The sequence below is a fragment of the Dromaius novaehollandiae genome, chromosome 20, assembly GCF_036370855.1.
Source record: "Dromaius novaehollandiae isolate bDroNov1 chromosome 20, bDroNov1.hap1, whole genome shotgun sequence".
NCBI classification, from domain to species: Eukaryota; Metazoa; Chordata; class Aves; order Casuariiformes; family Dromaiidae; genus Dromaius; species Dromaius novaehollandiae.
Genome location: NC_088117.1, coordinates 2,455,302 through 2,481,923, shown reverse-complemented (window position 1 = coordinate 2,481,923; position 26,622 = coordinate 2,455,302). Strand labels below are relative to the sequence as shown.

The window sequence follows — 26,622 nt, the reverse complement described above, 5'->3', positions numbered from 1 at the left end:
CTTACTTGCTTCTGGATGCTGAGAGGGCCCTTTAAGACTGAAGCTCTAAGACTGACTAGTGAGCATCCATTTTGTCCACTGAATATGTGCGATGCTTCCCAAAGCAGAGAAGGAGAGCTCAAATAGTAAGAGTGGTGCCTACAGGAGTCTGCCCTATTCAACTGCTCTGTAGGACCAGCTTAGGAACCTATTTCAGTGAAGATCTTCCTCTAGATACAGACTTTATGAGCTGTAAATGGCACTCGTAGTGCCTCAGCAGATGATACAGATGTGTTAAGCAATTGGCAGCATTCTGTATCCTGCCAGTGCCTTCCATGCATAACCTCTCCATAGCACTGTCTGTTCATGTCTTTGCCTAGCATCATCCATGCCTTCATTTCCATTTGTTACCAGCTGGCCCTGCCAGCTGAAGCCTCTTTGGCAGCACAGGTTCTTGTCACACTGAAATATTTAGTGCAGAGCCTCACCACGCTTGGCCTCTGAGGTTGTCAAGAAAGACCCAGTCAGGTTTTCCTTCCAAACAAACCAGTACAGGTTTGTCAGCCCTGAGGGCCTCTTTCACTGAGGCATCAATTTAGAACATTGTACCTGGGACCATTTCATAAATGCACTGAATTGATGACTGAATAATTAACACTGTAGTGGTTTCTTCCCCTCCACATGGCTTTGACGCTAAGGGATCTCACCTGCAACTGTAGGAAACTGCAGAGGCCAGTCTGAAGTGCTGAGATTTACAGCTTCTGTTCCAGGGCACTATGGCATGGGGTGCACATAGCCCCTGGGGGTTGACCGAGGGCCGGCTGAGAATCCAGGGTTTCTATTCCTTTTGGTCACATCTCAAAGATAAGACAATTTGCGGTCTTCTGTGCTCAACAGAAAATGTGTATTCTGGCCGTGAAGTAACATGTACCGCTTAGGAACCGTTTCCTTTGTCACTTCATCCAGTGAGGTTAAAAACACCCTGTTTTTCCTTCCCAGCCTTCCAGGCACACAGGGAGTTTGAGGAAGGTGCATGGTTTTTGCACCTGGAAATTTGCACCTGGGGCCCCAACAAGAGCATTTGTAAAGGGTTCCTCCCCCCATCCCCTGCAGCTTTTCTTTTGCTGGCCCTCATCACTTGACTGTTCCCACTACTGCAGCATAGGGTGTATGTTAGAAAAAATCTCTGGACATTTCAAAACGGGAAGGGAAGAAGCAGATTCCCAGTCATGAGAAACTTGGCAAGATGCTGAGAGAAAACTCACAGCTGGACGTGTAGAAATTTGCTATAAATGGCCAGCCCCATCCTGCCACAGTTAAATCTGGAAGTGCGGAGTAAGCATAAGGATAAGTGAGCAGATAGGCAGAGCTGTGTAGCATGCAGCAAGGTCTCTGCCAGTCTCAATATTTAAATCTCTTTCTTTTTTGCAGAAACCGCAAGTCCCCTGATTTCAAATCCTTTCCCGCTTTTACAAAGTAAGTGTGATGGATGTCTGTGATGCGCATAGGCGGGGACTTCCACCCTGCAGCCTTGCTGGCCTGCCCTGTTAGCATTTTTCATGAATAAATGTTTTTCATTATGAGTCCAGATGTCAAAGAATAAATGCCTCACTTTCATAGCTCTGGTTTCAGGTTCAAAGGTGACAGAAATCCTTCAGGGTGTTTCAGTGCAATATGTGGCTGCTAAACCACTTGGACTCACAGCCTTTTGGGAGTTAAGTTTTATGAAATATGCCAATAGTACCTATTCTGAAAGACCAAGGTTTGAAGATTGAAAAAGAACCCATGTTTGAGTTACACTTATACACAGGAAAACTCGTTCTGATGTCTGAACTCACTAAAAACTGACCAGAGACAATTCCCTTTGGCCTAAGTCTGCAGATGAGAAATGGGAGCCCAGGGCATGGTGGTGAGCAAATGCACAAGAGCAGGTTTGAGATGGGCTGGCGCAGGTGGCCTCCACTCAAGATTTTGCCCTGTGTCCCTGATGTTTCTAATAGGTGGAACTTCTTCCTTTATCTTACGTGATTTGCTACTGCTCGGCTTGTGTCTGGTTTTGGGGGGTGAGCCTACCTGTGCCAAGCTCACAACCTAGGACTGCTGTCACTTAGCGTGAATCAGCCGTGACTGTTTGGATGTTTCGGGATGGTGTGCTCGGAACATGGCTGTGATGGGAGAGAACACTTGTTCTTTTCCCATTTACAAATCTGAGAAATGAATGAGATTTTCATTCGGAACATGAACATTCACATCAGAACAGAAATCGGATTCGGTGCCAACAAGTTTAAGAACTGTGTTTGGGGCTTCCCTTTTTAAAAGGTTGCTTCATAATACCTTCTACTGTTTGAGATGTGTGGAAATGACAAAAGTTCTGTTTTCAAGAAACTTCCACTTATTTTGGTGTGTGGTGGCATTTTTCTAAGAAGCTGCTGCTGATTTGAAATGTATTGTTTCTTCAGTTTAGGTCAAAGGTGTGTGAAGATACAGTGACTCTAGCTAATGGAAATGTTGGAGAGAAAATGTTGAGCAGCTTTCCTGACAGTTCTTTTGCATTTGTTTTTCATCAAAATGTGGATGGGAGTGTTGAAATGTGGGTGTTCTCTGTGGAGGAAAGCACTGCCTGGGGACCCTGCCTCCCTGCGCTGACATCGGTTGTTCAGTTGGCTGCTGGATTTAGCTTGTGTACAGTGAGCTCAGGGCATTTTCTGTTAAATGGCAGAATACTTCCTATTAAAAGCTCTTGACTTATATTCACTCTTGGCCCCAAACTGAGTTCTGCTCTTTTCTCTGGCTTAGATGTGGCAACACGAGTTAACATAGGAACTAGGGTGATTTATTTAACCTAAGCACAAATGCTGGTTTTTTTGTGTTGGCTTATACAGCCTGCTGTCTTACTCTGGAGCTTTGTTCACTGCAGATATATATACTGAAAGCACTAATAAAAGTGTCTAATAATAGCCCTGGGAAAACATGTTTTAAATTGTGCAACTGCCTGTGAGTGTTAGTTCCACGTGGCTCAAAAGATTTAGGGGGATTCAGCAACTGCTGGTGCTCTAAGTTCCTATAAAGGTGTCGGAGAGCACTTGGCCAACTAGTCAGGGTGACCCAAGATAGCATGCCTTGTTCAGAGTGGAGAGGCGTGAAGAGAAGAGTCTTCCTGGGAAAGGATACTGTTTTGTGCCTACCAGCCATTACCCTTGCATGGGGACACTACAGTGTTTGAGTTTCTAACTGAATTTGTGAGTCTGTTGGAAACGCCCTGGGATGGGTGTTTGCAGTGCCCTGTCACTTCTTGCTTGCAGCTTATTTGTTTGCACTTTGCAGTATGTACCCACTTGTTGGGAAAACTCAGAAATGAGAGATAGACTCTACTGAGATCTGTTGACCATAGAGTAGCCCTTTTCTGCTGGCGGTCAGGACATGTTATGGGGTAATTTCATGATTGTTCCAATTTTCCAAATACTTTACCCCAGAAGAGCTCTAAGGACTTAGGCTGCTGGCTTGGTGCAGCGGGATCCAAATGTTGCTGAAGAGTAGCTTTGTCACTTTAGAGGTGACCATCTCAGAGCACTGGGACTCTGCTTGTCACAGCCTTGGCCCGCTGTCATGTGTGTCCTAGCACAACAGGGATGCAGGTATCTGGGAAACTAGAGATGTCTAGCAGTTCGCTCTTCTTTTAACCTGATGTAAAGCAGCAGGTGCTACTGGCCAGGCTGTGTCTCTGCCTCTTTGGCAGCCTTGTCCAGTGGATGCTGAGATGACTGTTCTTTGGACTTAACGCTGGCTGCAGGGTGCGAGAGGCTGCTACGTTCTGCGACAGCCTCCTCAATTCTGTCTTTGCTCTGTCTTCCTCCTCCAGTGAGGAAGAGTTGAGGCAATAAGTAAATTGCTGTCAGGCAGTGAAAAAGGGGTGGCACAGCAACAGCTCCCTGGCTCAAGAGAAAAGCTTGCTGGGTCAGTGGGACCAGTGTAGGCACTGTGCAGCCAGGCACCTGTCATATGTTCATTATCGTATACTCTCCCTGCCTTCCCTGGTGGCATGTGGACAGGACCGGCCCACGCAACATTTGCCTTTTCATGAACAGACTTTCTGCTGCCAAATTTAGGCTTCAGGCTTGCTGTCTTGCAGAAAGCTTCTGAACATATAGCAATAACAGAGCCAAGGAGTCAGCAGGGCTAGCGTGGCAGCCTGAACTCTCTGAGGGTCCAGTACATGATCTGCCTACTCTTTTGTGAAGACTCGGAGCCTATTTCCACCCCTTCTGCAACAGTCTCCTGCGAGCAGCTCAGCTATGTGTGAGAAGGGGCAGAGCATGGAGGACAGGAGATGCCCAAAGCCTTACTCTGCAAGACTCCATGTTCAGCAACATGTTTCAGGGATCAAGTAGAGCTGATCTGCTGCTGCTGCAGTGCAGGCTCTCCAGCTTCCCTGACTTCTCCAGCAGTAGCCCAAGTCGTACAGAAAATATTGCTTTGACCAGCATCTTTGATTGCTCCCCCAGTTTGATGCCTTTGGTCTGTGTTGTGTGAAAGGTTTGCTTTCCAAAGGTGTCTAGGGGAGCCAGTGGCCTAGCAGTCTCATCTGGATATTTTTTCATTTAGTAGCAGTAAGGCCACAGTCTGCCACATGCTAACTGCAGGATCTTCTGCACAGGTCACAGCCTAGCCATCAAAGCAAAATCACCCAAAGGCTGGGATTTCAGTCTGTGAAGGGGAAGTGCTCTGAGGCAGTGCTACCTTTTGTGATTGTATAACAGTGAATTTTGGGCTTGCTTCACCCCTTCCCTCCCATCGCCCAGCCGCTTTATGTTGAGCTGCAGCTAGAAGGAGCAAGCTGCAGAAACAAGGGAAAAGAAAGCCAGTTCCTCATGCAGTGGTGCAGCCTGGTGAGTTTATCCCCCAATCCCTTGAGAGGCAAGTGTGGAAGAAGATTGTGTGGAGTCAGAAAGGTTGATCCAGGCCCTTGAGCAGGACAGGAAACTCTTATTTGTTATAATGACTTAAGAGGTATCGAGTGTCACCAAAGGACATGTAACGGGCTGAGGCCACGGAGCCCCTGGCTGTTAGTCTGAAAGGCAGGTAGACGGTGAATCTGAGAGACTGCTAAGGGGAATGGCCTGTGCATGAGGCCAAATGGGGAGCGTCCAAGGGTCAGATATCAGCAGCCCTCTCTTCAAAGCAGGGAAAGAAGGACCTAGACAGAAGGGATAGGAAATTACGTGTCTGTGCCAAATGAGGTCTAACTGCCCTGTCACCTGGAGCTTGCTGGTCAGGGGCTGACAGGTGGTGCCCAGCTCCGGTCTTTGGAGGAGTATAGTTGTTTTTTAGCCTTAGCTGTAGCAGTTGATGGAGCTCTGGAGATCTGTGAGTGTGGCAGCCACTGCGAGTCTACTGAGAATTACAGTGGTCTTGGGGTTGAGGGGTGGGGGGCTCTCTGGGTACACAGAGTGGCAGCACATGTGCAGCTTTCTCATGCAGGGTTTGCTGAATTCATATTGCTGGTATAAGCCCCTCAGACCCAGGATAAGTGTTGTGCTGCTCTGGCACAGCTGCAACTTTGGGAGGCAGAGAGGGGAAGCCACCAGGGAGATGTTCCAGAGGTGGAGGGAGCTTGCGCCCTCACCAAGCCCTCCATGCCCTCAGTAGTGTTTGCTGTGTCTGTAGCCCAGCACCCTAGAACAGCCCAGGGTTGTTGAACATGGGGCTATGGGAGCTGTTGTTACAGATGTGAACCAGAGTCCCAACCCACTCCCTGAGCAAGCCAAGTGCACAGCCAGAGAGCAGCTGGCAACAGCACATGGTTCGCAGCTGCCAGCTGCCTCCACGAATGCAAACAGGGAGGTGGCCTGGAGAAAGACAAACACCCTGCTCCTGAGCCCGTCCCCAGGGAATGGAGCTACAAAGTTCGCAGCACCTGGCATTGGTAAGAGGCAGATGGCTCCAAGTTAGATCAAGGAGCCTGTCTGAGCACATCGGGTGAATGGCTGCATCTCTCACTGAAAGGGGGTAGTATTGCTTCTGCCACAACTCCTGGCCCTCTCAGATGTGGAGCAGAAAGAAGAGTTGGTTCCTGAGAAATGGTGAAAGGAATGAGGGTAACGAGGAAGGGAGAAGGTTTCTTTAGTCCATGCAGCCCAGTAGTGTGGAACAGGCTTCCTGGGAAGTCCTGCTGAAGTTCAGAAATCTCTGAGCTGTTTCTCAGCCGCCTGCATAACTGGTGTTCCTGCTTCGTTCATATGTGAGGCCTGTTTTAGCCACCAAAACCATTTGGGGCTGTTGGAGAGCAGAGCTGTTCTTCTTGGGGGCTTGGTGTGGGCAGTGCCGGTGGTTTATAGCTTTCCTTATACCTCCACTGACAAAGCAGAGATGGAAAGGAAAGGTTCAGGTCCTGGCTGTGATGGGGTGTGTGAAGCCATTCTGGCATACATGCCCCATCGGACCAGGGGGGTGGTGATGTGATAGCAGATGTGCTTTTCTGGAAACAACTCCCAGAGGCCCCTGCTCACCTTATCTTTCATGTGAGGAGATGTGTGAGGGCACATCTGGCCTATTTATAAACTGTACATTGCCTCAGTGACAGGACTCTTTCTTGTATGAATATGTGGCTTAGTCATTTGAAGGGTTATTACAGAAGAGAAGCCTTAGAGAACTAATATTTCTTACCTCATATGCTAGAACTAACATTTACATGTTATAAGAGCAATAGTGGGACAGGAGAAGTCCAGGAACAGAGGATCAGAAAAGCCATGGAGGTTGAAAAATGTCCTCAAAGGAGGAGTGGTGTGCTGTGCTGGGGAAGCCGGGTGGAGGTTCGGGCACACGATTGCACTATGGCATTCTGGAAGCAGCGAAGAAGGATGTGCACATTGACTGTATCTGAAAACCCTTTTTTTCAAGTGCTTTATTGCATTGCATAGGAGAGAGATTGGTTTAAATCTCTCTAGAGAGTGCATTGGTCTTAAGCAGTCTGGTCATGGACTGCTGTCATGGGGGGATCTGCGGGCATCTGGCTGAGTTCAAACCACTTGCTGGAGAACAGATCCTTTCTGGTTGCTGTAAAACTCAGTCTGAGCATGGAAGAGCAGAGCTGAAATTCCCTCTAGAGAAGGGAAAAGCAGAGGTCCCGCAGTGGCATGAAAGGGGCTGTTCTCCAAGGGAGAAGAAAGGAGCACAAGCATGGCTCAGAGAGGTGTTGAGAGCATTTTTGTCAAATAGATTTTCCAGTTAATTCTGCCTTTTGAGTTGCAAGTAGAAATCAAATGGAGGGAGGATTTACTTGCTGTGAGTGCAAGCCTGTTGAGCAATTCTCTTCCAGTTGTGACTTTTTGCCTGGCTTCAAACAAAAGAGTCCTCCTTTCTTCTCTCCACCTTTCAGACCCCTCTTCCTTCCTCTTTTAGCTCAGGACGCCTCCCACCCTCTTTCCAACTTGGCCTAACTATTCCCAGCTCTCTGCACTGTGGAGCATAAGGGACTTAGAGGTTGGAATCTGAAAAGTGTGAGGGTCAAGAAAGCACTGGGAAATAAAGTGAGTTTATTCCCAAAGAGACTCTGCACGTCTTCCCCAAGCATCCCTTCCCTCCTCCACAAGCAACACTTTTGAATTGTTTGATGAATTTAAATTTTACTCTGATTTTAATTCAATTTATTTTCTTTTTTGGCAAACCATAGACTTATATGGATCTTTGTCGTAAAATATTGGAAGGAAGTATTTAAATGTTTTTAAGCTTTTTTAGAATGAGAAATTAGTTTTCGAATGCACTTTTCACTTGAGATTTGTTGTATATTTTGGAAAAAAAAAACCCTTCAAATTTATTTCACATAGGTGGACTATTTTTAGATATCATCCTTCAATGGTGGACATACCTTATGACCAAAAAAGAAAAAAAACCCATAACAACTGTGAACAAGAAAACATCTGTTTCCTAACCCACTTTATTAGGTGGACCCATAGCTACGGCCAGCATTTGGTTAGGCCGGAGAGGTGAGAACAAGAGCCAAACACATAAAGAATTTGGTCTTGTTTCCAGGGCTGGATGTTTCCATAGCAAGGCAGAAGGGGAAGCTTTTGGAAATAGGTTAAAAATGAAAGTATTTTTCTGAAAAGAATCACAAATGAGAGGCCTTTCACAGAGCACACTGGAGACACAGTACGTTGTAGTGGCAGAGGGAGGAGTTGGAGGCGAAAGGCTGTGGAGACCCTGATGGACCTGACATGATGGATGGGGATGGAGAGAGCCCAGCAGAGGCAGATGGAAGGGAGTGAAGGGGAGACAGGCAAAGGGAGAGGCTAGAAGAAAGGAGGCACAGCTTTATGATAGCAGAATAGCTGAGAATAAAACAAGAGAAAGATAAAGCAGCTCAGTGAGACAAAAAGGGTTGGGAAGGAACAGTGAGGAGGTTTTTCTCTTCTGTTTTACTATAGATGTGAGGAACATGCTGTGTGGAGAGTGCTGGCTGTATATGAGCAATTGCACTTCCCAGAGAAGTGCCCTGTAAATGAGGTTAGGGAAAGGATTGTGCTGTTGGCTTCTTGGAAGCTTGAGTTTAGGGGAATCGTGGAGTTTGTGTACTTGTCTGGGAGCAGAGAAGAGAGTCCTCGGGCTTCAGCAGTGAAGGGTACAGTGCTCTGTCATTCCTTCTCTGCCCAAGGTTACTACAGGCAGAGATGGCAGAAGGGGCTGCATGTGCCCACTTACATTAAATGGCATGCTGAGATCTGAAAGTATCCCAGGGGACCAAGGTTCGCCATCTCCAAAAGCTGGACTTTCCGGAACACCAGAGATGTGCAGTGTGTTCTGTTCTCCCAATTTAGTCGTAGGGGTAGGAGTCTCCAGCAGAGCAATGGGGCAGAGAACAGGGACTGGTAGCTCTGTAAGTGGCTCTGGCTGTGGGCACCAGAGATCTTCTGGCCCTACCAAGAGCCTGTCAAACTTCAGCAGGCTCTTTGAAGGTGACTTCCTTTAGGTAGATAAATCCCACTTCGGTGTCAAAATTAGTATTTGGTTAATCTCACTTAGTTTGAGACCTCTTCATCCAAATGAGCGGTCTAGACTACCTTCATATAAACAGCAGTGAGAAATAAGTGCGTCTGTAACGTGAATCATCTGGCATATGGAGATACTTACTAAAAGTGATGATTTTCACCTGTGTGGGGGTCTCTTCCTTTCTGATAATGACAAAAGGAGTCTAAATGATCAAATAAATGTCTTGCTCTGAATGAGGAATCCTACCTCTTATGGCATTTTACCACAGCTTTTTCACTACTGATGATTTCAACAGAAATGTCCAGTCCATATGTTAATCCCTCCCATCCTGAAATCCTTATACATGCCACTCAGCTGCCAAGTCTCTTGCTTTTCTCTAGAGCCACAGTTATCTAGTTACGGTATTTCCAAGTTTCGTCACTAGAATCAAAATATAACAGTAGCATCACAAGAAAATATGTTAAGTTAAATAAAACATTGAGGAGAGCCCTTTCAGTTGGAATTGGCTCCATCATTTCAAAGTGCTGTAGGTTTTAGGGGAAAGTCACAGCAGAATGTTTAACCTTATGGCATATAAGTATACCTTCTATTAACCATTCTAGGACTCTCTGTGTTTTTCCTCTCAACTTCCTGTGGCCATCTGATAAATTCTGCTCTTTGCTACCTGACAGAGACATCTCATAGGTTATAGCAAAGTCAAGCTTGTACTTTCCTGTACAAGGCTCTTCCACACTGGATACTAGCACTTTTGCATATGTGCAGTAGATTACTTATGTTTCATTGACACAGCATGTGTTTTTCCCTTCAAACATAGATACAGATTTCTGGTATATTGTAGCAATAAAAATTGCTCTGTGTGTGCGCCAGGCATTTATATGCAAAATTTTTTATATGCCAAATGCTCTCATTTGTCCCTTCTACTGTTGCGAAATACAACGCCACAGCGTACATGGTGGCAGTGTGCTGGCATACCTGCAGGTAAAGAAGGAAATTGCAGTGTTAACATATCTCTCTGTAGTTTGATATTACATCTGTCAGCTAAAGCACTCAGCTAATACTGTTTAAACTGAGCAACTGCAAACATAAACTATGAAGTTAATTCAGTGGAAAAAAAAGATTTTTCAGTATACTTGGCAGATTAGAACTAAGCATATCTTTCAACTCACACGGGAGTCGTGCACCCAGCTCTTCCCTGACTCCAGCTCATCCGTATTACTCTGGCAACATGGCTCTCCTGCTCTGCTCTTGGCCTTCTGGCACAGCTCTGATTTCTGTGCTTCTTCCCCTCCACCTCTGCTTACCCTGGCAACTGGCTGCCACTGAGTCCAGTGGCACTCACCATTCCCCAGTCTCGCTGCACTTGTTGACAGCCACAAAAAGTTCACCTTACTCCCCATGTGACACTTCTTTGTGTCCCAGCTTCCAAGCAACAGGATTTTTCACAGCCCGGTGCTCCCTGTCTTATTCCAAAAAGGCAGCAGAGGCTGGAATTCGACAGAACTGGATGTAAAATGAATTCACCTCTGCACTGAGGCTTAAACCAAGAATATGCTTAAAACAACCTGCAACAGGCGTGGGCTAGTAAACCCTGTTGTTGGTCAGCTAACAGCCTCTCAAGTCATTCGATTGACTATAATCCCACCCGCGCAAACACACCTGCAGGTGCTTCACTTTAGTGCGTGAGCAGTCCCTCTGCCATCTAGGACCTTCTCACGGGAGTAAAGTGAAGCTCATGCCTACATGCTTGACCCGCATTCAGGAAGCAGTCACGTGCCCTAGCACTGCCCTGAGTCCCAGCTTGAACCCTGCGGGTTCAGTTCTAAGAAACTGCTGTGAAGTGCCCAAGTTGGCCAAGGTGACGGGACTGGGCCCTAAGGCACTGCACAGCTACTGTACGAACTGAAGTATGCACGTGTGCTGCTTCCCTGCATACTCTGTATAATTCTTCTGAACTGATTTCTCCCAAACAGAACCTTACACCTGTGGAGCTTGTGGAATCCAGTTCCAGTTTTATAACAATCTCCTGGAGCACATGCAGTCCCATGCAGGTAAGCTGGGCACTTCGACTCACTTAAAGCGGAGAATTAAATTCTGCGCTGATGCCTGATGTTGACCCCGTTGTGTGTCAATAGAGCTTCCCGTGCTCACGGTTTCCCAAGCCCCAGTACTTTCACCTGCAGGAAAAAAAGAGATTCAAAGCCTGGAGCACATAGCAGTGGCTGCAACAGTGCAAGGCTCAGGGTGTATCACGTATATTATTCCTTTCCATAGGAGGAGCAGAAAAACATGTGCCACGCTAGCATGGAGCAGTTCAAACTACCCTTTATCCAAAGGTATCTAGGAAATGCTCATTTCATAAGCGCTAATGGGTCACTCACTTCTACAGCAGATAACATCCCTCCTCCTGCAGAAAGGGTGATTCTCATAGAAGCAGACAAAGCAAAAATTCTTGCAGGGCAGCAGAGCCTTTGCCCGCTCAAGTATTTTCTTGTGCTTGTGTTTCCTGGAGTTCTGCAAAGGACTGAAGTGTGTTCTGGAAAAAAAAGGGTGCAATTTCAGCAGTTGTGTTCATTTCATTCTAATCTATCCACAAAATATTATTCTGAGGAGTAACAATTGAATTACTTTGTTTCTAATCCACCTTTTTTGTTTTCTACCTGATATATAAGAGAAGATTTTTAAATTTCAAAACAAAAGCTGTCTCAAACATAGCATTCAGAATATTCAAAAATGTCAAGACAGACTCTTTGGGATATTGGCAGAATTTTCTGTTTTTTCTCCTGAATGAGAACTAAAGCAGATTGACGCAGGTTTAGAAATTAATTCACCTTTGGCAGGCCTGTGTTCTCCAACAGACAGGCGTTCTGTCAAGGTGTATAGTCAGTGCTTGCATTTGCACTCGTTTTACAAATAGGCCCTGAGTAATATGGCAAGGAAGGACAAGTGGCTCGAGGAAAAGCGTATTTTCCGTTCTGCAGTAGTGAATTAATTGAAGTTCTTATTTTGTTTCATGTTTTAGTTTTAGTCCTAGCTTTAATGAAAGTGTTATTTGAGTTCTTCATCTGTGAAGATGGCTCCTCAAGTCAAGTTCTCATTGGTCAATGTTAGTGCAAGTTTTGTGTGTGGTTCAGCAGCTACTTTATTTGTCATCTTCATAATATTACAAATAGTCATTTATGGTGGTTTATTATAAAACAGTATGAGCTGAGCTGTGTGGATGTTATGTTATATTAGAGTGTAAGCTGGTTAATGCGGAGTAATTGGACTTCATGTACGCTGAGGAGCAGTGAAGCTCAGCTCGGGATTGTGGCTGGCATGAGTCCATGGTGTTGGCGTCTGCTCTTGCCATTTGTCGAAGGCAATCTCTACGTGCCTTCCAGCTGTGTCCTGGCCACCTTGTTCCTTGTTCTGGTTTCCGGTAATGAAATGCAGCATTTTTAGTTACAGCTCTCAGTGACACTGTTGCGGAGAGGCGCTGCGAAGGTGCAACCAAGGCTAAGGGTGCCGAAGGGAAGAGTGGCAGTTCACTGGCAGTGTGAGCTGCTGAGGAGTTTAGGCTAGTGCTATCTGCAGCTTCTTCCTCTTCTCCTTTACAAATGAGATGTGGCCTCCAGGCTTGCACACTTCAGTTACTCTGGACATGGAACAGGCCTGGAGGAAGCAGGTATCTCTTGTCATGTATAGTGTTAGCAGAGATGCACTTAAATCCATGAGTAAATCCCCTCTCCCTCACTCAGGGTTATTCTGGTTAAACTGTGTTTTCTCACCTCTCCCTGCTCTGTCTGTCTGTAAATCACCGTTCTGCTGAGCTACTTCCCTCAGTGTCTCACTGGTATGACAACCGCAAACGTGTCCTTGTCTTCCTTGAATGCTTTCTCCCGCCCGTCGCCCAAACCACCCCGTGTGAACAAGCAGCCTGTCCCTTCCCGTGGGGTGTCTGTACGTGGTGCTTGCCTGTGTGCTGTGCTCGTGCCTCTGTCTGGAGGAAGTGTCAGCCTTTCCTCCAGATCTGTGCAACTTGATGTGAGCTGTGCAGGATTTATTTTCCAGGTCTTGTGAGATGAGGGCGAAACAAAATGATGAGGCATAAGAACTACAGGCGGCTTTGGTGGGTGTCCGGTTCTGGAAGTCTTGCTTAGTCAGAGCAGCAGTAGAGATTACACAGGGCTTATAGTTACTCTGGTCACAGAGTTTGTTACCATCTAGCCCGTTAGCACCTGGGAATTTGCATATCTGAGAAATAGTCACCGGTCAGCATCAGCACAACATCTCCTCAGTGTGAGAGGCAGAAGCCTTGCAGTAGTCAGCAGAACTGGTGGCAGAGGATCCCCATAATGGGGATGCTGGCGTAGCAGCAGTTTGTACCAGACCATATGCCTGTGCTCAAGGAATGTTTCGTGACAGGGATGTGGAGCGCCAGCAAGCCCATGTGTGTCAAACCTTTCTCAGCTAGTGTGTTCAGAAATCCGTTTTGGCTCAATCGTATTTGAGGCAAACGGTTCATCTTTTCCAAATGAATGTGACGTGTGACTGAGCCCTTCTCACAAGTGACTGAAGACAGGGAATGCACTGCTGGCTTTGAGGAGCAAAAGCAGGGACATACTGGCACTTCAAGTCATTCAGAGGGCTGAATCTGGAGGCTGAAAGGTAATAAGGGGAGATTACAGCTCGATAAAACAGCTACACAATGAGAAGAAGCAATTAGAATGTAAATTGGAGGCTGAAAGGCAGAAATAGAACAGCAGAGTACAAGGCAAAAAAATCTGTTCTGTAATTATACTGTACAATATACAGCTTTGACTCCCTTTAAGGTATTTTGTTCAGGTCGAATGCTACCATATAATGCCCTTCCAACAATCTAGACCTAAAAAAATAGAAGGACAGCTAGGCTGAACCTGGATTAAAGGATTGGAGGCAAGAAGAGAAATTAAAGAAGCATGATCTGTATAGTTCGTAGACTGCCTGATAAGGAAGGTGAGACTGAAGTGCACGAATCTCATTAATGCCATATAGAATGCTAACGGATAGTTGCACATAATTAACCCCCTATTATTGTGAAATAGATAAAGGGTTGGGGAGGAGGAAAAACAGAGGGTGGTCTCCCACTGTTTCCCCTACCAAGACAAGGAAGCCTTCATGATGTTAGTCCTGAACTGTGAACAAAGTTAGTAGCGAGCACCCAGCATTCTTCTTTGCCCACCTGAAGGTGTTGGAGTTGAGACCACTTGTGGCATAAGCTCTAGAGCAAGTAGACTAGGCAAATATTGGGGGAAAACAGATGCGTTGTGTCTGATTGCTGGCATTTGCTGTAGCTCATCTCTTCTCTTCCACACCCACCTCTGACTGCAGTCCTGAACCTGGCAATCCTCCCCAACAACCAACCACCACACTGTACCCTGAATTATCTGGGCATGTACAGTCCTCCAGGCAGTCCCAGAATCTACCCTGGTTGGGCTCTGGTTCTGTGTTTGCCTCTCTTAGGTATTGATCCAGTCCATGGCCAGTGCAATGGCCTGATCTAGTAACTGCACAATTTGCAGCTGTTTATCAGCTAGATTTGAGAACACCCCGGTAGTTAGCATGTGGAGCTGCTCAAATTTGAGAGGACTTGCTTGTATGGAAGAGGGCACTAGAGTTTCATCATATTATTGCTTGTCTCTGGACCCTTACCCTTCTCTCCCAGGCCATTGCCATGCACGAAGGAAAGCAACTTTGCCCTCTCCTATTCATTCTGATGCCCGCTGCTCTGCCCAACACCAGGGCTGCAGAGCAAAAGCACCTGTGCATGCCTTAAGAAGGTGTTCCTCTAGTTCATACTCTGCCCTCTTGAGTGCTGGGGCAGGATTCATGTGACTGCAAGTTGGTGTGTCTAGACTATAGATGTTGCCACCTGAGCTGGTTGCCTTGGACTCCCTCTATAATCAGAAGAAGTCGTTGTTTCCAGGTGAGTTCAGATTATGATAGATCTCATACTACAAGTCATCAGGTTCTGGCTAGATGAATGAATCACACTCTAAACATGCCTGTTTCACACCACTGAGTGTAAAAGGAGCCACAAGGGGCCACCTTGAAGAGAGGTGCCTCTAACAGATGTCCAAAATTAGGCAAGATGAGTCCAGCTGTGATGAGTGAAGGACTTGTTTTGTCTTCCTTGTTTTTGATTTCATCCTTCCACTCAGCCTAGTCATCTCTCTCTTACTATTTCTCCTTCTTCTTCCACCTCTCTTCATTGTACATTTTAATGTTGCTTCACAGCCTATTTCAGAGCACAATTTCGTAGTGAAACATAGTAAGGACTGGCAGACTTCACCAGGGTGGGGACAAAGCTCTTGGGAACAGGAGAGGAAGAGATGCGAATACAACACAGAATTTACTGATCTTGACTGTGTTTTCCTGAAAAATCCCATAAGGCTGGCAGCCAAAGTGTTTAGCTGTCACATACAAGGAAAGTGGAGTATGAACACAAAGACCTAGGGGAGTCGCTATCTTTGCAGCCTTAAGGAGGAACAGTTTTTGGTCTCCTTCTAAAAACTTGATTTTCATTTTTGCTTACACTCTGAGGCAGAAGTGGGCAGCCTGAGAGGAGATTAGCCCTCTCTGTACAGTGGGAAGACAGTATATGAAGATTCTAATAAGATCTTAGATATGAAGGAGCTGAACTTGGTTTAGAAACTGAAGTAGCTGCAGTAAAGACAAGAGAAGTCAGTTGTCGTGCAGAAAGAGAGTCAGTAGGGCAGAAGAAGGATAAGTGTGCTACATTTGCTTTCATTTCAAAAGCAAGCAAATGGCACAAGTTAGGCTGCACAAGCAACATCATGACTTATTCCTCCTGGTGTGCAGCTCCAGTTGACTGAGAGACATTTCTCAAGCTGTGCTGATGGCATCAATGTCACTGATGCACAGAAAAAGCTGGTGTCGTTTCAGCTGCATTTTCGGAGGCGATGAGGTATAAATCAAAGACAATTTTCAAGGTTCTGATTGTGCTGTGCTATCTCACTGAAAACCACTTAAAAACTTAAGAGAGCATAATAGATTGTTACCTTAGTTAAGGGAAACATGAGTGTAAATGCTAACCTGATGGATATTGTTTCTCCTGCTTTGCGTTTTAAGCATTAGTATCTTGTGCTTCTAACACGTCCCTGTCTCTTGCCCCACAGCTGACAACGAGAACAATATTGCCTCTAGCCAGCCCAGATCACCTCTAGCTGTTGTTGAAGAAAAGTGGAAACCACAGCTCCAAAGAAACAACGCCAACAATAGTACGTAATGCTGTTTGCTCCTATCAGCTTTGAAGCAGTGACTTTTCCAGAGATGGTGTGCAGCAGTGACTCAGGCATTGTACAAGGCCAGTGTCTTCACCTGACTGCACTTGATTTCATCTGTAATGCGTGTGGTACCCTGCAAAGCAGAGCACCCATTCCCCTTACAGATGCGCTGGTATGCAAAAAGTATTGGGAATCCCAGGGAGCCAGTAGGAAAAGGTTTGTACAGGAGATCTATTTGGGAACTCCTGGCTAAAGCCAACTTCTGATTTAAGGTCAGGTTTCGCAGTCTGGAGTTAAGAAATTACTCCATTTGGCTCTGTGTGATGTAGGCATAACCTGTCGCTTCATGGGCTGGCAGGCAGCCAATGTGTGGCATTATCCTCAACTGCTCCTGTGAACTTGTGCTTCAACACAGCTAATGTTAAAATAGAGCCCCATGTGAAAGCAGTTCCTAGGTTCTTGAGCTAAGCAACTGGGGAGAAGGGTGATAAGAAAACATGGTGTTTGTGTGTTCTGATGTGGCCAAAAGTGACAATCATTTAGCCCAGAATCAGTGACAAAAAGTGAGATCACTGGTCATCGGAGGAAGAATTTGAAAGTTGTGCTTCAACACCGTGTAAAGTGGTGGAAGAAGCTGGAATTTTCACTGAAGCAACTCCTCCTAAAAGAACTGGCTCAAAGGCAAGGCCTAACTTACAAAAAGCAGGAAGAAGTTCAGCCTTCCAGCTGAGCTAACCACATGGGTAGAGCTGTGACCGCCGTAGACATGATTAGCAAACAGCACACGATTATAGCTTACCTAGGCAGTTCCTAAATGAACAACACAAAGATGTTGCTGGTGAGGCACTGAATTCCAAGTAGATGATGTGTACTCTGTTTCAGTTCCCACATCAGGGAAAGCATGCAAATAAGCTCCTTGCTGCTCTAAGCAAGGACAAGACCTGTCCCTGGAAGTGCCTCTGCCTAGAAACACTTTGGGAAAGAAATCCAGGTTGGAATCGCCTCTTCCATCATCTGGGCATGTTCCACTTGCTGGGTGGTGTGGGATGTTGGACCTGCTGGGGTCTCTCTCAGAATCGTTTTGTGATTTCCTCCCTGCTTGTGTTGCAGAGGAGCAATTCTGATCTGGTGCTTTCTCTCCCTCCTTGTATTTCACTGCAGCATCTGCGAGTGGTTCGGTAGGGAACAGCGCGATCCCAGAGAAGGAGCGGCAGAACATTGCCGAGAGGCTCCTGAGGGTGATGTGCACTGACCTTGGGGCTCTGAGTGTGGTGAGTGGGAAAGAATTCATCAAGCTAGCACAGACTCTGGTGGATAGTGGAGCTCGCTATGGTGCCTTCTCAGTCACCGAAATCCTTGGCAATTTCAACACACTGGCTCTGAAGCATTTGCCTCGGATGTACAACCAAGTGAAAGTGAAAGTCACCTGCGCCCTGGGCAGCAATGCATGCCTTGGCATTGGTGTCACTTGCCACTCTCAGAGCATCGGTCCCGATTCTTGCTACATCTTGACAGCTTATCAGGTGGAAGGCAACCACATCAAGAGTTACGTCCTGGGAATTAAAGGTGTAGACATTCGAGATAACGGTGATTTTATCCATCACTGGGTACAGAATGTGCTCTCGGAGTTTGTGATGTCAGAGATCAGGACGGTGTATGTCACAGACTGCAAAGTCAATTCCTCCGCGTTCTCCAAGGCAGGCATGTGCTTGCGTTGCTCGGCCTGTGCCTTGAACTCGGTAGTGCAGAGTGTGCTGAATAAGCGAACACTACAGGCTCGCAACATGCATGAAGTAATCGAGCTCCTGAATGTCTGTGAAGATTTGGCGGGATCCACGGGCCTCTCAAAGGAGACCTTTGGCTCCCTGGAGGAGACCTCTCCCCCACCCTGCTGGAACTCGGTGACCGACTCCCTCCTGCTTGTCCACGAGCGCTACGAGCAGATCTGTGAGTTTTACAGCAGGGCCAAGAAGATGAACCTCATCCAAAACCTGAACAAACACCTGCTCAGCAACCTGGCAGCCATTTTGGCTCCGGTGAAACAGGCAGTGATTGAATTGAGCAATGAGAGCCGGCCCACCTTGCAGCTGGTACTGCCCACCTACGTCAAACTGGAGAAACTGTTCACTTCCAAAGCTAATGATGCTGGCGTAGTCAGCAAACTCTGCCACCTCTTCTTGGAAGCGCTGAAGGAGAACTTCAAAGTTCATTCGGCACACAAGGTAGCCATGATCTTAGACCCCCAGCAGAAGCTGCGGCCCGTCCCACCATACCAACACGAAGAGATCATTGGCAAGGTCTGTGAGTTGATCAATGAGGTCAAAGAGTCCTGGGCAGAAGAAACAGAATTTGAACCTTCGACCAAGAAACCCCGGGCAGCAGGGGAAGCCACAGCAGCTCAGGAAGAAGATTGGTTTGGGAAAAATGAAGTCTATGATTATTTGCAAGAACCTCTCTTCCAGGCCACCCCTGACCTGTTTCAGTACTGGTCGTGTGTTACCCAAAAGCATACAAAACTAGCCAAGCTAGCCTTTTGGCTCTTAGCAGTGCCTGCTGTTGGTGCCAGAAGTGAATGTGTAAATATGTGTGAGCAGGCTCTCTTAATCAAAAGGAGACGGCTACTCAGTCCCGAAGACATGAACAAACTCATGTTTTTGAAGTCCAACATGCTTTAAGACTGTCTTTTAATTAAAACAAAACTTTAAAACACTGTTCCAAACAAAGAAAAAGAATTTTAAGTTCTAAACACTGTGGACCTCATTATGAATGCCCCTGGAAACCAAGTGCTTTTTTATATATATATAAAAATATAAATATATATAAAATTAAGTTTGAAAGGAAAGCTGAGCACGTGAGAGAGACAGCCCTCTGCCAGGAACGTGCTCCTTTCCATAGATAGTGTGTGGACTTGACAGACTTTCTAATGTTTTCAAGTGGGCAGACCAATGGGAGGCTGATGTTCTAAAGTCTTCAGGCAGCTGAGATCTAAAGTGACTTGAAGTTTCTTTTGTTTCTCCTCCACCCCACCTTTTTCCTCTTGTCCCCTGGGCCATCTTGCCATGGATAATCAGACTACATTGAACAGACCAGTTCTGCACTGGACTTTGCTCCTTTGAATAACTGTACACCTTGAGGGCATTTGTCTTCAGCCTTCTTGACATACGGTGCATGTTATCAGGGCAGCTGTGTTTTATGAACACCAGTATCTTTAGAAATCAGGAAGGGAGACTTCAAGGATTTATTTTATTCTATTTTAATTCTAACTTTTTCATATAAGGTTTTTCCAAACAACAAAAGTTACTCTTCTGTCTCCACTCCCAGTTTTGAGTTTAACATGTTAGCTAGTGATTATAAGTTTGATTTAAAATTAAGAGAAATGATTCATGGCAGAAAACGTCTGTAACTGTTACTTTTCTTGGATTTCTTTTCTTTTTTTTTTTTTAGCATAACTTCTTTTCTGAATTCCCAGTGTAAATTAGCTTGTCTGTGAATTCTGTACAACAGGGGTTCTCAAATTGTTCATAGAGTAGCCCATTTGTGATTAAATAACATCCTTATGGGAACCGCAGCAGTTGCTTATATGGAAAAGCTAGAAACCAGCAAAAGCAAGCAAGCGGTGACAGTACAGGTCTGTGGGCCATCAGTGAGCTTGTCAGGGTCTGACAGCTGCTGTTGAGAACCCTTGTACCTAAACTTTTTGTAAGCCTTCCCTGTACACACACTCAAAATAGCCTTCACATGGCCAAGGACAAACCAAGGTGTATGATTTTTCAGGGGAACAAAGATCATCAGTTTTGTCAAACTGGGGTTTGAAGGAAGCTTAGAGAAGTGCATCAGCTCAAAGATCCTTTTGAATGTAAGTGCTCCCAATTGAGTGCAAAGAATACCTTCCCATTTTATTTGGAATGGTTTCCTCTAGTAGCACGAATGTCTTTTTAATACCTATAGTGCATTACACTACTTGTTATGTTGTTGAATTGTTCTGGCTAGGAAGGCCATGGGCCCTTAAACATTCGCACGTACTGGCTCACCCCAATTGCAATTAGAGATCATCATAAAGCAGAAACATCTCAGTCACTCTGCTGTCAGTCAGGACCAGTGCTCAGATGTGCCCAGTGCCTGTAGGCACAGTTCAGTGCGCTGCTGGACTAGATTTCTGCAGGCTGTCAGATTTGGTGCCTCTTGGACAATTCCCAACTTCTGATGCCAAACTGTTAATTTTTCATCACTGGGATTTGTATCCCAGAGGCAAATTGAGGCAAATTATTATTTTTGAAGTAATCTCTCCTGCTTCCAATAGTCTGCTCTGGAGCTGCAGTCACAGAGGCAGCAGAGCAGCGTTGGAGGTTTAGGTGGATGGACTGAACAGGAACGTGCTCAGCTCTGACCAGGAAGGCTGAGACCGAAGCCCTTGAACAGAGCAGGGGTGTTTTCTGATTGCCGACAATGCAGTTGTGAGACTGAGGGCCTTCTTTGAAGTGCTGCTGTTGAACAGACATTAAACCAAGATCGCACCAGCCCATCTCTGGTTGTAATAGAAGTTATAAGTCCCAAGACATGTGAGAAATGGCAAACACAGTCAGCTAGCTTGCAGCTCTACCCACCTGGTCTCTCAGGCTTTGTGTTCAGGTGTCTTGATCCTGAAAGGCACTGGTAGCTTCCTTGCCATGAGGCTTAGACAGGGGAACTAGAGACCTTCCCTAGATAGAGGTCACTGAGGATAACTCTTCACAGCCAGCTGTCTTCTCCAGATGAGTCTTGCCCTTTTCGGCCTGGGAAGCAGGATCTACTGCTAGCCAGAGTCCAGAGTTTGGGTTGGCGGAACCTCTCAGCACTGTTAATGGCATCAGGGCAAAACTGGCGATCTCCTAAATGCAAGTTCTGGGTGTAGATATCCTAACCGGTTTCTAAAAGACACAGTTGCACAACGCCGCTACCAGCTGCAGGAATAACAGTACCTAAAGATGAGCTGCCAGCGAGGCGAGGTGTTTGTAGGTCTGATTTCTCTGGCAGTGGCTTTGGCAAACAGACGTGTTGGTTGTAGAGCAATCCCTTCTTGCTGGTTTTGTTTTCTCCCATATAAATGCTACCTGCTTGGCAAGCACAGCTGGGCCCACGGGTAACACATCTGTTTGCACTTGCAGTTCAGGGGAAACCTGTAGCAAACAAAAATTAAGTCTCAGACTACAGAGAGGAAGAAAAATAACAGGCAAGAGGTGTGCTGATTTTGAAATGTTTGTGCTATGCTGTAGGTCCCACTGAATAAAAACCAAGGGATGCCGCATCAAGAAAACTTTACTGAAGAGGTCCAAAGCAAGATTAGCTTTTGAGGCTGCAGAACATGTATTGTGCAGCCCAGCTGATGGGCAGATCTGGGGACAGGATCTGTAGTTTTCTCCAAATGGCATGTTACATCTTTTTACCTGGTTAGCCTGAGACTCGAAGAGCCACTCACAAGCTCCTTGTCACGCTGGCATAACACCTTTGCATTCCTTTGAAAAGAAGGCTCCAAAACCCGAAACTTCTTTGCTAAGGGACAGGCTGGTAACTTCTGTGTGATTTTTCATTTCAGGCCTATTGTGTTGTCTTTATCTGCAAGGCATAAAGGATGGGGAAGTGGACAAAAGAGTTAGCACAGGTTTAAAGTCCTGGAATTAAGAATGAAGTGAGATTGCAGTGGTGTGTACAATCATTTAATGCCAGGTTGTGCATAGCGTTGAGCTGGACCTTGGCTGCACAACCAAGGCATACAAACGGAGAGGCCACAGCCACCCTTAACCCCCAGCCATGCCTCTTCCCCAGCTTACCGTATGGTCTTGGCATCGGATCTGGAGCTTTCTCGCTGTGATGACCAAAGAGAGGGATTGACTGGCCCTCTCCCCCGTCCAAGTTACTATCACCTCCAAGGCTACTTTGGTTCTGGTTGTACTAATGCTAAGATGGACATTAAGCAAACGTGCAGCAATGTCTGTTAGGTGCAGTTCTCCTAAAGACTTAAAAACTCAACTTAGCAGCTGAAAAAGCAAAAAAAAAAAAAAAAAAAAAAACCAAAAAAATCCACCAATCCTAAAAGGTTAAAATTGAGCAACCTGGAAAATCAGTGAGAAGAGAAGCTGGCTGGCCACCCCCTTCTCCAGCTAGGCAAAGGAAGATTCTGCAGCTTTTCGTGAAGCTGCACAAGGTCACAGGGTATTCCACTGGAAAGTGCTTATCAGTGCTCTGTGAGATGTATCTGATGTACTAATGCCCCATGCTTCGTGTCTGTTAAAAGGAGAGAAGCACATCTGGAGCACATGTACTTGCTCCACGTGCAAAGTTTTTGCTGTTGCTTGTCCTGCCCTTTTCAGGATTCCTGTTTGCATTCAGGATGTGCAGATACTTTACTGAGGTCTGAATTTCAGAAACCCTTCATTTGCCAGGTTGTTAGGACTGGCTCAGCAGGAGCTCTCTCTGTAGAGCAGCACATGTGCTGCAAGGAGTGCTGCTCATTCTGTGACAGGAAAGGGGAGAGTCTCTTTGTTTGGCAAGAGTTGTCATGAGATTCTGCTTCCTTTTGGCTGGGAGGAGAAATCCTCGGAAGTGGGATCATCCTGTGGTAGTTGGTGTTGAGAATTTACCTTCTACTTGTTCTGTTTCCTTTATTCACACTTGAGAAATGTATTTGGATATTAAAATGGTATCTCTGTCCTTCAGGAATTCATCTGTTCCTGCTGCTTACTCTATGCCTGACCTTACAGACTTCCCTTTCTGACTTCACAGTTTGTTTTGAGAATGGTTACAACCTTCAGGTGGGGAGCAAGCACCAGCAGAAGATGAACTGTTAAGAATTAAAGGCTTTCATGTCCTGTCTGAAGATCCTTGTTAAAAATAGAAAATTCAAAAAGTAGGGAACAAAGGTATAGCTCTTCAAAATCAAGGGTTGTTTCTGTGTGAATATGGCAGCCAGATGGTTAGTGGAGAAGAACTTGGAACCCGTATTTTTTTTTCTATGTCTTTTCTTCTCTCCATGTCTCTAGTGGTCTGGCTTGCAAGATGGGCTTGGCATCTTGGAACTGGTTAGGTTTCAGATAGAAGTAAACTTTTCTTTTTGTCAAAGCTTTCTCTGTTCTAGGAAAACTGATTTGGTTTGATGTGAACTAGTGCAATCTAGAAAACTTGCTGTGAAAGCCTACAATGGGTTTAAACTTTGCCTAACTCAGATCTCTGTTAATTACTGGTTGAACCAATTTAACTTTGAGATAAGCATCCACATAAAGCGCCTGCATTGGTTTCACTAGATTGTGCTTGCTGGGTGTTTTCCGCTGCTGATCAGAGAATGCTTTCATAAGCAGCTCAGGGAGTGAGGACCCTTAAGTGAATTTTGCAAATGAAGTTTTGGCAATTATGCTCAAAGCCCAAGAATCACTGAAAATAGATCGGAGACAATTCTGAATTTTGCTTGAGCCCTAAGTTGTTATATCTGAGTATTATTACAGTATTTAGTGAGATGTCTCAGGTTGGTTGGTTTGTTTTTCTCCAACTGCTTGCAATAACATGGAAGGTTTTGTGTGAGTAGAAATTACTACATATGTTTTTATAGGTGAATGAGTCTGTGTGGCCTTACATAGTCTGAAGAATCATTTCCACATGCTGAATCCCACAGTAGGTGAGCCAGGATGTAGTGTTGCACAGGAGTGGGATGAGTGAGACATTGTGCTACTCAGAGAATACTGTGTTCATTTCTAGAAAGCACCAAGTTACTGATAAAAGAAAGGAAAAGAGCAGCCAGAAAGCTACTGAAGGGCTAGTAGTTCTGTTTTCTATTAAGGAAGGACTCATATCTCTAAGTGAATCTCTCTGGCTAAAGGAGGGGAGGAGAGAAGCTCCTGTGAGCATTCAGGAGCACACACAGGAGAGAAAAGTTCCCTACGGAATAGTTAGGAATAATTGGATGAAAGTGAACAAAAAGACACTAAAAACAGATTTTGGGCAACCTTTTACTGAGGAGAAACCTCTTCATGTAGGAATAGTCTGTTGTGAGAATGTTTTCTGAGTCCTATCATTTAAAATTAAGCTGTGCAAATAACTGGAGCACACTCTGTAAGGCACATCACTGCTTTGGACCTTACCGAGAGAGGAGACTGGGTGTAGAGCCTGGGCATGATTGCTTTGGTGGTTGAGTCCAGTCCTGCACAACAGCTGATAGGTCCAAAAGGGTCCATAGAGCATCTTCCTCCACATCCTCCCATTCACCACAGCCACCAAACCCTTCCCAGCACTATATATATATATTTACCCGGTTTCATAATGGAAGGAGCTAGTTGACTGGCAGGAGGGGCAGAAGATACAACACCAGTCTTGTCAACCCTTACACTGCCAAGGTGAGAGAAACTGGGAGTGGAGGAGATTATTAAGTGTTTTGCTGCTTCTGCTGTGCGTTTTCTGTGCTACGCAGTGATCTTGAGTCCTTGGGATCCGTTGTGAATCCCCAGAACCCTCAGGTGAGGCTCAAGGTCCTTTGTCAGAAACTTTTGAAGATGTTGCCCTCTAGCAATAAGAACTCCCCTTTGCAGTGCACGGGACGTGTGCACGTGCCATGGGCAATCATCTTCCCTGGGGCTTCTGGAAATTTCACAGAACAAACCAATAAACAATAAAATACAGAGAGGTAAAAACAAGCACAGCTCCAAGTTGAATGCCTCTTTAGTACTGTGGGATAGTTTGCTTATGCTAGGCCAGAAATGGTAAACCAATGAGAGTGTATTGCCCTGAAATTTAATTTTATATATTGAATGTTTTGGGGATTTCTGTTTAATTTTTTTGTTTGGCTGGTTAGTTGGGTTTTTTACTACTCCTGTTAGTCCTTTGTTTTATAACTTGACAGAAGAGTTTTGCTCACATTAGACAACGGTGTATCCAGTAGACCCTTTAGGGTTTAATGATCTGTAGGCAGCTGAGTTTGAATTTTTAGAATAGCTTCTGAAATGAGTCACATAAATGGCTTGTTCATGCACAACATCTACCACTGACTGAAAGGATTTTCTTTCTTCCCATCACTTTAGCGTCACTGACAGTGGTCAGCATGTCTTGGTGCCCAGCTGAGCAGCACAGCCTTAACGATAGGAATATTTTACAGTGGAATTGATGAGTACAGGCATGTCAAACCCTTGCTTTTTACAACCAAAGTTCCTTACAAAGACACTTCCAGCCTCATCAGCCTTGAATGCTTGTTTTCAGTCTTCTAGGGGTTCTTGTGGTGGTCTCTGCAATGTGTGTGGATAGGACGGGTTTTTTTTTTTTTTTCCAGGATGTTGGGGGCGGGGGGGAGATGTTTTTCTTTTTTAATTTTTTTTTCCTTGCTATCTATGGAGAAGAACCTTTCCGCTCTAGGAAGGAGGCCTGTGTTCTGGAAGGAGCAACAGTCTTAGGAGCTGTTTTCCAAAGTCCCTTTAACCTTTTTGGGGACTTTAATTGTTTTTTAATTATTTAAAAGGAAAACCAGTAGTGGATAAACTGAAACATTCATGACAGGTGACTAGCCAAGGCTGTAAATCCAGGAGGAACGCACATCGTCCAGACTGTGAGGATTCTGGTCCACGCCGTAGCTAGAGAGTGTCATGCCGACAAATCAAACCATCAGGAAATCCTTGTTTGCAGCCAGTCTGAAAAGAGAAGCTGTTCCTCGTTCGTATGTTCATTTTTTGAAACCTCCTGTTGGGAGCTGAATTCTTGCTGTTTCACCAAGAAAACAATGTTCTCCTTTCCCTCCTCACCCTCCCCTCCCTCAGTAACTTTTGTGCATTTCCTTCCTTTCTGTAGATGCAGATGTTCTAGGCAATACCACAGATGCACCTGCGTGTGTCTCTACCTGCGAGTGCAAGAATCTCATGTCATCTTAAAAAATACAAAAAAAAATATACAAAAAATATACAAAAAATATCTTTTTTAGGCCAGAGTTTTCTACAGGTATTAATGAATATTTTTCTTAATCCTTATAAGTTTTATGTGTTTAATATTTCTTAATACCGGTAGCATTAATTTATACTTTTGTAGCAACACAATATTTTTATAAACCGCCACCGCTGGCTTTGTCTTCATAATGTGGAAATGTGCGGGCAGCTGGCCCCGCACTGTACCATGTACTGTATTTAAAAGGTTATCTAATGTCACACTTGCTGTGTTAATAAACAAAACAAAACCTGTTTGAAGTCTCATGTATTGTTGGTGTGGATCGAATGACTCAATAGAGAGCAATATTGCACGGGGTTGAGTTGCTGATTTTCGTTGTGATATATGAACGCTTGAGGCCAACTCAAGTTCTTCTGATTTTTTCTTTTTAGGATTTTTTTTGTTTTGTTTCATTTTTTACAGCTAAATAAATTCAGTGCTGTTTGAAACTTAGACTGACGTCAAA

The 26,622-nt window shown here is 45.3% G+C and overlaps 1 protein-coding gene across 15 annotated transcripts in view; it reads left to right on the top strand.

Moving 5' to 3' along the window:
- ZNF618 (zinc finger protein 618) overlaps positions 1-26,410 on the top strand; it is a 179,202-nt gene extending 152,792 nt beyond the window's left edge. For 10 of the 15 annotated variants that reach the window (XM_064523588.1, XM_064523585.1, XM_064523595.1 and 7 more), the window contains 4 exons: positions 1,411-1,455; positions 10,935-11,012; positions 16,122-16,223; positions 17,391-26,410. In XM_064523588.1, coding sequence (XP_064379658.1) covers positions 1,411-1,455; positions 10,935-11,012; positions 16,122-16,223; positions 17,391-18,904 — 1,739 coding nt within the window. In that variant the 3' untranslated portion in view covers positions 18,905-26,410. The remainder of the gene's footprint in view (positions 1-1,410; positions 1,456-10,934; positions 11,013-16,121; positions 16,224-17,390) is intronic. The other 5 variants (XM_064523596.1, XM_064523586.1, XM_064523593.1 and 2 more) reach the window with 3 other exon arrangements.
- The last annotated feature ends 212 nt before the right edge of the window (positions 26,411-26,622 follow it).